General features: G+C 41.2%; 1 protein-coding gene across 6 annotated transcripts in view; it reads left to right on the forward strand.

The window, feature by feature from the left end:
* MEF2A (myocyte enhancer factor 2A) overlaps positions 1 to 14,659 on the forward strand; it is a 123,163-nt gene that overhangs the window by 92,650 nt on the left and 15,854 nt on the right. For all 6 annotated transcript variants that reach the window (XM_044444945.1, XM_044444947.1, XM_044444948.1 and 3 more), the window contains exon 7: positions 12,500 to 12,690. In XM_044444945.1, coding sequence (XP_044300880.1) covers positions 12,500 to 12,690 — 191 coding nt within the window. The remainder of the gene's footprint in view (positions 1 to 12,499; positions 12,691 to 14,659) is intronic.

Here is a 14,659-nt window from a genome sequence, read left to right on the forward strand (position 1 = left end):
CAGCAAAGATCTGACTCTGAATAACTTGGAACATTAAAGGACCAATGACCCAGGGGTCAAGCCAAATGTAAAAATTGCAACTTCAGATATAATGGGGCATGGCTCGAAGTTACCAGTGTTTCATTCTAATGAAGTTTAGTTTAATTTCTCAAAGATGTAGAGACTAAAAAATAATCTAATTGAAAGCAGTTCTGTTGGATTGGGGAAATGAATGTGTAATCACTTTTCCAAGCATCCTTCAAACCAAATTCAGACATAATGTATAAGTGTAAACCTTACTGTTAATTGTCACTTGGGGGAATGACATATGCTGAGCCAAAACAAGATCGAAGATCCTACTAATGCCCTCTATCCCCACTCAGGTGATCAAAGGAACCATCAGTCAATCTGCCAAAACAATCATGAAACATAGAAAATAATTATTTCACCTGTAGACATTAATGATAATGAAAACTTTATCAATATTTTTCCTATTTAAAATCAAAAAGTCAACATCAAGGTCATCCTTCACCAGGTCAGTTAGGGAAGAGAATACTTGTGGATCAGAAATGCAACCTCTTTGAACAAAATTGATGAATCTGTTACATAAACAACTTCACCCCAACCTTTTCTCCAGAGTTGTTCATCAAGGTTTTCAGGTGAGTTTAATATTTAGAATAATACTACATAATAGAGAACTACTTCTGATGATTCCTTGGAGAATACCTTTCTATACACCTCCTGGTCACTGGTCACTGTTCAAAGTTCACTGTTAGGCTTCAGATTTTTAAAGCTCGAGCTAACTACCCTGCTTCCTTTTTCCATTTCAGTTCTCTCCTCCACCTCATTCCCTTGTTATATATTCCCAGCCCTATGTTGGGTGTTTTTTCAACTCTCCCTCTTCTTTTGTAAACACAGATGCTTTTAAGATAGCTGGAGTTAATTTTCTGAGTTAGGGCATCCTTCCCTAATGTGGTGCTGGCTGGTGAAGACTGTATTCCAACACATCTGGAAGGTACCAAATTGAATCATAGGTGGAGAATTTGACATCACATAAGCAAAAATGGGGAAGGAACTTAACAACTGGAAAGAACAGAAAGTCAGCCAGCTCCAGTGTCTGCATAAAATCTGCATAAGTATTCCCCCACCTGTTTTAAAGTATCCATGTTTATGTTTTCCTACATTTAAGGACATGTGAGTGCAACTTGTAGGGAAAGGCATTTTTTTTCAGTATCTTTTCATTGCAGATAAAAGTGTGATTTCCAAGTGTGACCCAGCAGCTGGGAACAGAAGGATTCTTGTTGCTGCCATGAATGTCTTCATCAGTTGTCCCTTAGCGACTTTCAGCTAGAATGACATGAACAGCACAACAGCTATTTATTGTGGGGCGCATGGTGAAACTTCCAGGGAGGATATTTTCCTGCATGGCAGTAGAATGTCCTTGGATGGGTTGCTCCCCCATTTTCTCTCCAAAAGGCAGGAATATGCAAATTAGACAGAACTGTCCTTTTGTGTGGAAGAACAACCTCCTTCTGATTCCATTTCTGCCTTGGTTCCAGCAGGAAACTGGAGACTGAGCAACATTCCATTCCTTTCCCTGCCTGTATTTATTTTCCTTTCAATCTTACTTTAGTTATTTGCCCTTCTCTTTGTTTTATTTCCACAGTAAAGCAAACAAATATCCTAGGAGTTTTTTCTTGCTGTGAGTAGATAAGATAGAATGTTCATTCTGTGTACATAGATAATTTGAGATTATCCATCCCAATTTCTCTGTAGGGCAACCTGGACAGTGTGTGTGTCAGTGACCCACAAACTAAATATTTTCACAGTAAGCAGACATATTTTTCAGTACTGCTTTCCATAAACCTCAGTGTATAAAACATTAAAAGTTTAAAATGAGCAAAAGCAACCAAGAACAGATTAAATGTATAATTAGTGTATATTTAATATATGCTAACCCAGTGACTCCTTGGAAAGGAAGCATGTCTTCAAGAAGGCAGCAAGGGAGTGGAGGGCACATGAACCTTTTGGAAAGGGTATTTCAAAGCACCAAGGGCCACAACTGAAAAGGCCCTGCCCTCTGCACAGGAAGTAGTCTGGGCTATATAGGGATGGAATTTGAAGATTTCAGACTGCTGCACTGGCTCATTTGGAAAAAACGTATTCCCTGAGCTAAACAGGTCTGAAACTATTTAAGGTTTTCAAAGCACCTTGAATTGCACCCAGAAACAAATTGGCAACCATTGAAAACCTTTTCCAGGGACAATTGCTGAGTATCACCAGATGTCATAGAAAAACTAAAATAAATGAAAAGGGTAGGATGAGATAGGAGGCTGACAGACAGCTGCCACATTTGAAAGGCAAATTTGTCCTAGATTGAAAATGAACTGGCTCAGCATTTCACATGCTATGTAAATAACATTGGTTTCCAGTAAAATGAAGGTAATGCACAGGAAGCAAGGGAGGCAGGCTATAAAAGGAATTACTCTGTAAAAATGCACGGAGAGGAATGTCAGCTCATGGACTTCACACGTTCCATTAAGTGTCAAACCTATCTGAACGCTACTCTGGGAGTGGAATTGTAAGACTGATTTGTTAAATGTATAATTTCCTCTATAATTTTTTAAAAAATTGTTCACTATGTTACTGGCTTAAGGGTGCTATACAACACAGTAACCCAGAAGTTACCTTGGGAAATAAAAACTTAATGGCTGTAGCAGACACCTTTAATCAACTTAGAAACCTGATAGATAAAGCCAGGAGGCCCAAGTTATATTTGCCTCTGTTTCTCTGTCTTGTAAAGAAACAAAGATTTTGTTGTGATCTGTAGGGTTTGAAGAGGGGAAATGATTTTTTTAAGTGATAGCTATATGCAAATCATGAGAGAGGAAAAATATGATAGGCATTCAGCCTTGTGGAGTCTGAGCTTCATGTTAACATAAGAACATGCTGGATCAAAGTAGTGTCCATCCATTCTAGCATCCTTGTGATATGGTGTCCAGCTGTGGGAAACCCACAACAGGGCATGAGCATAGCAATACCCTCCCACTCATGTTCCCCAGCAACTGTATGCACCTCTGATACTGGAGATCACATATAGCCTAGTAGTCACTGATGGCCTTCTCTTCTTCCACAACATTTTTCTCATATCCTTTTAAAGCCATCCAAATTGGTGGCCATCACTATATGAAGATGCCTTCCTTTTATCTATCCTGAATCTACAACCAGTCAGCTACATCAGATGAGCTACCTGGATTCTAAGATTATGAGAGGGGGAAGAAAATACACTTCCCCTTTCTCCACATGTGCAATTTTGTAATGCATTTGACTCTTTTTACCTGTTTTCTGAGCTAAGCACTCCTAGATGTTGTAACCTTCCCTTGGTTGCTCCAGCTTATGCTCCTTTTGAATCCATGCCTTTGCCTAGAGCGTAGCACCATCAGGAACACACCAGCTCTATGAAGAGGCTGCAGTAATGTCTTTTTGAATTAGGTGTCCATGCCTTTGTAACCTTAAGGTGAACCAGTAATAGTCTCTGTGTGAAGTTGCCCTTGATGACTGTTCTCAAGCTTGCGTCAGCACGGCTTTGGAGTCTGGAGCAGAGTATATTTGCATATTCCCCAATGAAGTATCCATCATGATTAACAGTTATTAATGAGCAGGATAGCTCATTGGATAGCCTCTGTAGGCTATGGCTTTCACATCATAGGAAGAGATCTCCTTTACCACTAAATGATTAAAGCTGGGCAACTGTTAAACTTGTTCAGATTTATGTTAGCCATTGCTTGCCAAGGACCAGTGTTCAGTATCATAGAATCATAGAATAGCAGAGTTGGAAGGAGCTGTGAAGGCCATCAGGTCCACCCCCCTGCTGTTGCAGGATGCCAACTTTCTTTTGGAATGTCTCTAGTGTGGGAGAGCCCACCACCTCTCTAGGCAGCTGGTTCTACTGTCATATTGCTCTGACAGTGCGGAAGCTTTTCCTGATGTCCAGCCTGAATCTGGATTGTCGCAACTTGAATTGATTATTCCATGTCCTACACTCTGGTATCTGCAAGAAGAGATCTTGACCTTCCTCTTTGTGACAGCCTTTGAGGTACTTAATATCCCTCTTCGAGGGATATCATGTCCCCACTCAGTCTTCTCTTCTTAAGGCTGAACATGCCCAGTTCTCTCAGTCTCTCCTCATAGGCCAGGGTTTCCAAACCCTGGATCATTTTTGCTGCCCTCCTCTGCATCCTTTCCAATTTTTCTGCATCTTTCTTCAATCTTCAACTGATGTTGCACAGGACAATATATGGTCTGTAGCCCATACTTCCTCAGGCAACTCTTTTTTGGCAGATAGGCATGGTGGGTGTAAGTTGTTCAATAATGTAATAATCTTTAGGGGCAGGAAATGTGCCAGTTTAAGTACCCTTTCTTTCCTTAATCTTGCCTGGTATAGCAAGCTTAGCTTTGTCTCTACCACATACCCAGTTTCAATTTTCCTGTAAAAGTTTGACATCAGTAAATCTTAATTTCCAGATGAACTCTGAGGATGGGGAGTACTCTCTAGTCTTCTGTTATCAAATCATGCAATTTTAATTTGGGGCAGGGATGGTAGGATTGAAATACTGTTGGAATGGAGGACTCTAAAGAACTAATGCTTTATTTAAAGCATGAAGATAATAGAGCAAATAGTGAAGCCCTTGCTATTTTAAGTATTGGCTTTATATTACCTCACAGGGCAGCACCTTTCCTGGGATAGACTAATTACATTGGTGAACCAAATACTTGCTATTTGGTTTAACCTGATCAGCAAGTTTTCTTTTAAAACTACAATAACCCCAAGATGTCAAGTCTTTGACTCATGCTGACAGTTTGGTAAAGCTGCTATGTATATGAAAATGTCTTCTAAAAGGACATTTTTGGCAAGTTATTACAATACTGTTTTGAGCAAAAACAAAACAAATGTTGATCCGAGTGCAGACAGCCATTCCACATTTCAAATGGTATTCCAGATGTAATGAGTTTATACTTCCGTTTTTAAAGTGCCAATTACTGGCTTTAGTCAGTGTGTGTGTGTGAACATGGATGCACATTGTGCTAGGAAGAGGGTGGTGGCATGGAAAGAGTTACCCAAGCTTCATCTGGGAGTGCTGCCTGACAATGACATCATCTTGTAATCATTATCTGCCTCTGGCTCCTGACCTTATGCTAAAAAATCCTTTGCTTTACGTGCCCTTTCAGTTGCGTTTGTAATTTGATATTCTTGGCTTACCAAGGCTTGTGTCTAGTAAAGCAGCTTGTAAGATTTTGAAGAACAGAAACATTTTGCAATCTAGATCAGTACTCATGTTATGAGAACTTGCCATGTGTGTAGGCACAGGCAATTACCTACCAGAAGAGTGAGTGGGTGTGTGAGAGAGAGTGCAAACACCCTTGGGTTGAATATAGAGCTTATCCTCTCTATACAACCTCCTTCCTATTTTGATTCCTTATCTAGAAAATGGCTTTGCTTTTTGGCAGGCAGAGTGCTTCAGAGCAGTCTATTTGTCTGGGTGAAGCTCTGCACAGAAAAAAAAAAATCAGTCGAGGAAGGCTTTGTCTGACAGTGCCATTAAAGGCTATGAAATGTTCTCTGAAAGACTGACAGTCCCTTGTAAGAAGGGCTTCAGGAAATGACTGTATTGGGTGTGGAAGCAAAAGCAGAACAGTCTTAACACACGAGCAGCCTGCATGTTTGAAACAGTTTAGGAACAGTTTTCCAAAAAGAGGGAGAGACTAGTGCCCTGCACTGTTGCAGTCTCATTAAGATAAACATAACTTCCAAATAATTAGTCCCAAGCATACTTGCTTTGACAAACCTCCATTGCAATTAGTGGAAGATCACTTCAGGTAAATAAGCTTAGAGCATGGCCTTTTAGAACTCTTACACTAAAAGTCTTTTGAATAATGTACATCCTTCACTTACTTGTTTGCTATCATTCTGTCCATTGCAGTCAAAATCAGTTTCTAATGGGCTTCATTGAATGAAACAGCAGGCTGCAGTGTTACAAGAAAACTATAATGCACAATTAACATGGTTGGTAGTTTAATAATTTCAAGCTATAATATTGGTGATCTTGAGTGTCATGGAACTGAGTGACAAAAGTGATGTATTCTGTTTCCTAAGTGTATGTAGCAAAGTTCTTTCCAGCCTTCTTGTGCCAGCATGTGTTGCTTTCTAAACTGTTTGGCGTGTGAAGAGATATGTGATTGTGTCCGCTGCTTGTATGCATCACCAGTTGTCTGCAGGGTAGGCGGACCATCTGTGATGGAAGTGTATGTTCAATTTGTCACTTCTCCATTGTCCCCCCTGAAGTGCACATCTTTGTAGCCCTAAATCATCCATCATTTATTTCTTTAATCATTTAGGTGCTAATGAAATTTCCTGCTTTAATTGGCATTTTTTTCCTCCTGCATTTTTTCCTTTGACTTTTATGGCAACTCACTAATAATTTGTGCTTATTAACACCTAACATTAGCAGGTCGTAAGTCTAATGATGCATGTTGCCCATTCCTGAACAGTCTTCTGGATAGTTCCTGTGCAGACATCCCTACAGTTATCTTTATGGCAGCACTGTACCTATAGGTCAACAGAAACAATTGTGGTACACAGGTAACTCTCTCTATCATACTGTAATGAGAGTGCTGGCTTGAGAGAACCTGTACATGCCTCACGTTGACATCGGTCTGATTAAGGAACACCCTGGAAACGATCTTTATAGAGGGGGTATAGTTCTGTGGTGCAGCATGTGTTTTTCATGCAAAGCTTCTGGATTCAAGCCTCAATCAGAAATGCAATGGGGAGTTGACTGGACCGTTGGTTGGTCGGTTGGTTGGTTGAATCCATTGTTGGTCTACCTGTAAGGTACGTTTTGCTCTCTAATTTCCCTTTGTCAGTTCATTCTGCAGTAGTCTGAAAGCACAGATGGGGCTGGTTGGATGCTTAATGTCAACTTCTTAAAAATCAATTGGACGTGTTATGTAAATACTGCCTATCAGTTGACTGTGTGTGCCAACGAGCCTTCTATGACTCTTCATTTTGGGCTTGGCTCCTGCAAGCTGAGTTTTGTGTTTCTTAGTCTTCTGTAGCCAGAAACAAATGCTTGACCAGATTCCCATCTTTTTTAGCCTGGTTACAATTACTACATGTTCTTCCACATGCAAGAATATTTACAGTTTGTGCAGTACAGTTGCTAAGCTACAGTCATAGTGCAATTGTTCAAACATATAAAATGTGTGTTTCTGAAGGATATTTGCACACTGCTTTTAGAATAGTCACACACAGAAAATTACAACATTTGACACTGGGATAATAATAATTAAGTCCCTAAAACTGAGTGAAATAAAAAGGGAATTAAGGGCAATTAAGAATTAAGGGCAGGCCTTGCTTATATTCTAGGCACAAGAAAAGAGGAATAAAGAAAGAGAACACTTGGAGGGAGAAGTAAAGGAAGACACTGGATGAGACGCCCTGACAACATTTGGGTTCATGCAAATATACCTATAGTTGGTTAATGTCACTTATTTTTGTTATCTCTACACCCCACACACAGAACTGCTGCTGTCCTTTTCTGCATAATTTAAGTTGACAGGGTTTTGATTCCCCAGCACTCATTAAAAATGGGAAAAGGCAGGTGGAAAAGAAGTACACAGGCTTGTTAAAAGAATGGGGTTTGCCCACTCGCCTTCCTCCAGCTCTTAGCACTGTCTAAAACAGGAATTCTGAGACTGTTGCTTCTACTTTAAATGAAGTACAGCTTGATGTGACATGCAAACCCGGCTAGGTTTCTGGTTAATTTTAACCATAGTTTGTTGAAACAAATCGTCGACTTCAAGGCATTTATAAAGCTGGCATCTTTCAACAAACTGTAGTTAAGATAAATGACAGGCTACAGATGGCACCCTCACTGTGGTTACATAGATGTAGAAGATTCTGAAATTGAGGCTGTGCCAGCAGAGGAAGAAGAGGAGAAGTCATCCATGAGACCACAAGGCTCATTGCAGCTGGTCTTGTGGTGCTAAGTCAGTGTGACGTAATCCTTGGAATATTAGACTGGGAATCAGGACGCCTGTTTTATTTTCCCCACTGCATGACTGTGTGCCGGTCATTAACTCTCAGCCTAACCTACTCTGTAGGGCTGGTGTAAAGACAAAATGGAGAGAAGGACCATGTGAGTCACACTGGGTTGATTGCAAAAGAAAGTAAGACTGAGCTTAGACCCTTTTCCTTCCCCTCTCTTTTGATGCATCTGCAAGGAGAAACTTTTGCTTCCAATTTCAACTAACTGTGAGATGATGGTGATGCTGCTATAGATAATCTTTAACCTGCCTTTCAGAGTGCTTTCTCTTACAGGACAGCTTGTAATATTATAAAACACAAACATACTGTTAAGCACACACTTGCACACCCCACCCAGATGGGAATATATGGGTCTTCAGGAATTTTTTTTTAAGTGATAAGGTCATGCTTATTTCCTTGACGAACGAGTTCAAAATGGGGCTACCACTGAGAAACTACATCTCTGATACCCTTCGTGTTGATAGCTGTTGTTGCTGGGCCAGCAACTAGGGGCTAGGGCCCCGGACATTGATCTTAATGCATAGACAGGCTCATATAGGTATGGATGGTCCTTCACATAACTTAATATCAAACCGTCTAAGACTTTGAAAGCCAAAAACAAGCACCTTGAATTGGTCCCTGAAATAGACAGGCATTGTGAATGATACAGAAGTAATATGATGCAAATGCCTGTCTCCCTCAGAAGTCTAGCTGTTGCATTCTGTACCAGTTGCAGTTTTTAACTCATCTTTAAGGGCTACCTTAAAGCCCTGCAATGTGCCTTAAAGTACATTGCAGTAATTTAACCTGGATGAAACAAGGCATGTCAATGAAGTAGGTCAGTTCTCTGGATGGGGCTTCAGCTTCCAGACTAGCTAAACTGGTAAAAACCACTCGGGAGCCAGTGTCACCCATACCACCATAGACAGTACTGAATCCTGGTGCACTCCCAGACTGTGTACTGGATTTTCTGGGGGGTATGACTTCATCCAGAGTCACATCTAGCTCTCTGGCCAGATGATTGTAATTCCCAACCCACAATATTTCTTTCTTTTCAGATTAAGTTTCATCTGTCTGAATAACCATGCACAGATGGTATTTTGTCTAGAGATGGTACCATGTCCAGAGTTTCTACTGCCTTACTGGGATTAGATAGTGGAAAGGAGCGGTAGAGCTGCATGACATATATAAGCTGATGACACCTCACCCCATACCTCTGGGTGACTTCTCCCATCAGTTTCATGTAGATGTTGAAAAGTGTGGGGGACAGCACAGAATCTTGAAGCAGAATTCTGTAAATGTCAGTGGCAAAGAATTGTTCTTGCTTGCACATCATGGCTAATACTTTAGCCCTGCACCTTTCTCACTCTCCCTCTGTTGTTAAATATTCCTACCAGACCATGTTCACTGTGGCCTAGAGCAATGTGAGCACTGTTCTGTACAATCGGGCATGGTGATTCATGTGCGTCCTGCTTCCTTAATTATCAAAAAACAGCTTCTGTTCTCTTGACAGAGTAGTATGCATAAACAAATAACCACTTTGAATTGCTAGATTTATTTTGCTTATTATCATCATGCATCTGCAAAGAAGTATGAAGTATCCTGTCCTGTGGTTTTTAAGCTGTGTTCCAAGATGCCTTGAAAGTTTATTGGGATTCCTTATTAAGAAGATAGTTAATGACAAGCACGTTTCTCTGAAGAACTTGCTGTCCACTGCTGATTTTTCCTGTTCTGCATTATCATAACAGAGTTGAGTGAGTTCTAGGGCACTTCCTTAGTAATGGCTAGTATGGGCCCCAGAAGGATGCAGGTGGACAATTTTGATGTGAAAAGTATCCCTTAGAAGTAGAATGCTTGAAAGCCACAATTCTATCTTAACATGTTTAGTTAATTTGGCATTCTTGTCCTAGTTAATCAGGGAACTTTAAGAACATGGAATGGAGTGACAATGATCTGATACTTGCATACCTCTAAATTTAATCTGGGCTTCCTGTAATGAAATAGGGCTTGGGGACTTAACTGTATTGTTCATTATTACACTACTCCATTTAGATTTTGGACAGCAAGTTGAGAAACAGCATAAATGGAAGGTAAATGGGATTGCCATCAGGGAGTTGTTTTTATGCAGACTGGGCAAGGTGTGATAAGCTCCAAGAATTCTACGCAGCACCAAATTTGAAACCAGACTCTCATGTGCAACTATAATTCATTTCAGTAAGTCAAGCACAATTCTGTTCTGTTTTGTGAGTGATAGTGAAGCATGTACGCATGCTTTTTTAGTGACACATAGTGTATTTACATCATATCTTACAAACTGGCAGGTTTGCTGTTGTGAGATAAACAAGTGGACCTGCAGCAAAAGGTTGCTTTTTTCAGTGCTCCAGCCAGTCATGCCTTCTTTCAGGATACCCTATTCCCTGCCCCTCCCTGTTCCAGCAGAAACTCCACATTTTGTAACCTTTGAATAGGGGCTGCTCTAGGGTAGTCTTGCCCTCCTAAACATTTTCCCAGTTTCTTTCTACTTCTGCAAAACTAGGGGTTCTCACAAGCATGTTGATGCCTCCCTCTTGTTTCTCACTAGCCCTGCTTGGGCTTTATAGCTGCTGTAAGTCAACATCTGAGTTTACTGCTAATATACATGCAAACAAGAGAATGAAGGTGTGTGGAATACTCCTATTTAGGGACCCATCCATGTTCTCTTCTAGGAGGCTTCATACTGTTCCTGTTCCCCAGTATTTTCCACCCCAGCAGTTGGAAATACTTTGCCACCGAGCATACTATGTTTTCAGTGAATAGTTTGGAATTTTTCCCTCTTTAAACACTTCTGTAAATGTTCCGGTTCCCACCATCCTGCGAATAGCTTTCTGATGCAAGTGGATGGTGCCATTTTGGCTCCTTAAACAATGGCATTCACACTGAAACATTGGAGACAGAGGAAATCATGATGACAGAAACCAAACTCTCATTTTCTCTTTGTAGGAAATGTGTCTTCAAACAATACAATTACAATATAAAATTGGGTGCACAGTTACTGATTTGTGGCAACTTCTGCTGTTCATTAAACAGTTGCCTTTGATTGCTTCAGTTCAACATTTAAATGAGCTTGAATGCATCAAAATGTGAGTTTGCTGTAGCTGAGCTCACTCACAGTTATGAGTCATCAGTGGGGCTTCAGAATAACTCTACACTGGACTGGACTGGACTGATAGTATTTTTGAAAAGGGAGTAAATAAATACCTGCCAAGAGTTTTCTCAGTTATTTTAACTGGTATTTGTTCAAGAAGTTATTTAGATGTCATATAAGGCAAATTCTGGTGGGATCTCATGCCTCCTTTGGTGTGAGAGAATGAAGCCCAGTGTGCCAGACAAGAGTGCTAAAGGAGCTGCAAATACTATGTTAAATAACAAATGGCATTAGTACACTTCTCTAATGTTGCACCTTCTCACCAGTTAAAACTACTATATCTATCATTCCCTAAAGTGGTGCCATTTTTGCATATTGCTCCCTTCACTACTCAGGAAAGTATAGTAGTGATCATTTCCTTGCCTATTCCTGCCCGGAAGATATATCCACCCCCCACCCCCACACTCCTGTATAGCTGTTCTTCAAGACATTTTTGCTTTAGAGAACCCTTTCCGGAGTGACTTTCCTCCTGCATCTTTGTGAGTTGCAGATTATTCTGGGAAGTGTTTGAGGTCATGCACTCATTTAGAGTGCTGGCAGACCTGCTGGGTGTTGCTCTTGTGAAAAGAGAACAGAATGTGCACCCCAGCGTAGCTCCAGTCTGGTGTCCTCCAGCTGTATTGGACTGTTGGAGTTAAAATCTTACATCAAGAGGGGGCAAAGGGTAGATCAGGCACTCTTGGTAGATCTCTGGGTGATTTGAAATAGTTTTTGACCTCCAGTTGTCCATCAGTGGCAACAATTAAAAAAGCCTTTGCTGCCTCTAAATTAAGTTATGGTAGAAGAAGACCTGGCTGAAAATCAGGAGTGAAAAGGACTCGAGCTTGGTTCTGGTACTGATATCGGATTCTTTGACTGAGCACTCTGTTCCTTAGCTTTGAATGTTTGTGTCCCCACATGGCTCTTTTTGGTAGATCTTAGTGCTTAGACAAGACATGCTGCAAACCCGAGGTCTCTCCAGCCCCTTCTGGGAGCATATCAGTTTCCTGAAGCTGTGCATCTTACCGGGAAATTTGTAGCATGAGAGAGCTGTTCCTCTGAGAGGTTTTTCCACCATTCCTGATCACCTTATCAAGGAGCCTTATGATAAGCTCCTCGCAGCATTTCCTGGAATGCTGCTGGGTCTGCATAAACTCACATAAAAACAATTATCCAAGGTTGTAAGATAGCCACATGTGTTCACTAATGTAATGTGCAAACAGTGATCGTTCTGCCTTCAAATGGGGTTCTTTTTTTATGTCCTATTTTAGGAAATGGTTTTGTGAACTCACGAGCTTCACCGGGTTTGTTGAGCAGTACTGGTGGTGGGAATGGTCTAAGCAAAGTGATAACTACAAAATCTCCTCCTCCCCCTGGAGGGGGCAGCCTTGGAATGAACAATCGCAAGCCAGATCTCCGTGTTGTCATCCCTCCGTCTAGCAAAGGCATGATGCCTCCATTGGTAAGTTTAATTTCTTGATTTATTCGTGCATGCTTGATGTCCTTGAAGAGGTTTACAAATGCTACTCTCAGCAAAACTTGGCCATTTTGTATGGGCAAGGAATTGTGTTACCTCAAACATGTTTAAATGCCTGTATAGAAGGTTACATTCATATGGATGACCAAACTGGGCATTTTGGAAACAGTCCTCAGGTGGTCCTTGGTCTTCTCTGCCCTAATTATATGTATATTGTGATAACTGAACTGGGCATTATCCTTTCTCTAGACATTGAACCACAGTGCAGCTTTGCCAAATGTACAGATTTATGTGCTTTGTATGCACATTCCCCATGGTTCTTCTCTTGATGCGGGTCACATTCATTGAAGCCCTGGAGGTAAATTCCAGGATTTTCTGCTTTCCAGACAGGACTGTCTTCTGTAGCAGCTATCCAGTCTGAGAAGTGATGCCCTGTTTTTGTCCATGTAACATTAATCAGAGTATCTTTTCTTTTCAACTGTACATTTGAGTTTTACCAGAAAAGCGAACTCCATGTGATTCTCTCAAAGTTGTCTGTGCCCATATTCTATCTTCTCTAAATTTCTACTCAGTGGAAACAAAATGAGAGTCAATAGCATACCAATCCTATGCCTGTTCAAACACACATGCACGTGAATTTCTACAAGATGGCTCCTTCTAGTTTAGGCCTATAAGTTGTAGGATTTCTTTCTGTCTAAAGTAGGCTTAGGATAGCACCCTTGGGCTTCTTAAAGTAACGATGGCCTTCTGTCTTTAATTATCTTAATTGTATATATTTTTTATCGAGCTCTACATGTATAAAAAGGCACCTAAAATAACAGAAGAGCCCTGCTGGCTCAAATCAGAACTCTCTTGTCCAGTATCCTGCTTCCCACAGTGGCCAGCCAGATGTTTCTGGGAAGCCCACAAGCAGGCATGAAGGCAACATATCTTGCCCCTCACCCCAGAAACTTTTCTTGCCCTTGAACCTGGTGATTTCTTGGTTAATAGCTGCCAGTTAGAGCTGTTCATCGTGAATTTGTCTGATCAGACTTTTAATACCAGGCAAGTCAGTGACTATCACCTCATCTTCCTGTTGTGAATTTGTTAGATATGCCTGGTGTGTTCTAGGATAGATAGGGTTACAGGGCATCTTCTACCTCAAGATCTGGATTCCATTCCAAGCAGCTTTCAGGCTTTGCTCTGATGTTGGGCAGGGGGGAAAGCAAAAGCGTTTGGGCCAGTAATGGACAAAACATCAGCTTATTGTAGTCTTGGGAGAGGAATTCCAATGATTTCAAAGAAAGGAGAACCTACACAAAAGCTAGGAAGCCACCAGACAATCCCTAGTTGGGGGAAAGGGGGTGTGGCCCTTCAGGGGCCCTGGAGCAACTGATTTGGTCCTGAGGTTCAACCCACTCTGTAGTGGGGTTATATCTACATATATCTAGGGTGATAGACAATCTGCACTATAGCTCATGAGTGCCACAAGGTTTCATCCTGTTCCCATGTTTTTTAACATCTACATGAAACCACTGAGGAAAGTCATCAGGAGGTTTGACTGACATGTCGTCAGAATGTAGATGATGCCTCTGCCTCTTGTTTCAATTGATACATCCCAATTGTTGAATATATGAACCAATATCTGAAGCCCCTTTGAGTGGATGCGGGGTAAAAAAAACTGAAGCCAGCAAGTCCAGAGGGAGATTTGCAACTGGTTTTAAGTGGAGTTGTAAAAGGCCAATAGCATATTACGCGTATGAGAACCTTCCTGAACTCTGCTGGCTGGGGAAGTCAGCTGAGACTGTCTTAGGCTGGTATGTCAGCTGCAGCCCTTTCTGGAGAGGATGGACTATGCCCCAATAATCTATGCACTAGTGATGTCCAGGCTGGACCTACTACAGTACACTGTGGATATTATACACATAGGGCTGCCTCTGAAGTTGGTCCAGAAACTTCTGCTGGTGCCTGATTT

The sequence above is a fragment of the Varanus komodoensis genome, unplaced genomic scaffold, assembly GCF_004798865.1.
Source record: "Varanus komodoensis strain SLA01 unplaced genomic scaffold, ASM479886v1 scaffold46_3, whole genome shotgun sequence".
Taxonomy (NCBI): Eukaryota; Metazoa; Chordata; class Lepidosauria; order Squamata; family Varanidae; genus Varanus; species Varanus komodoensis.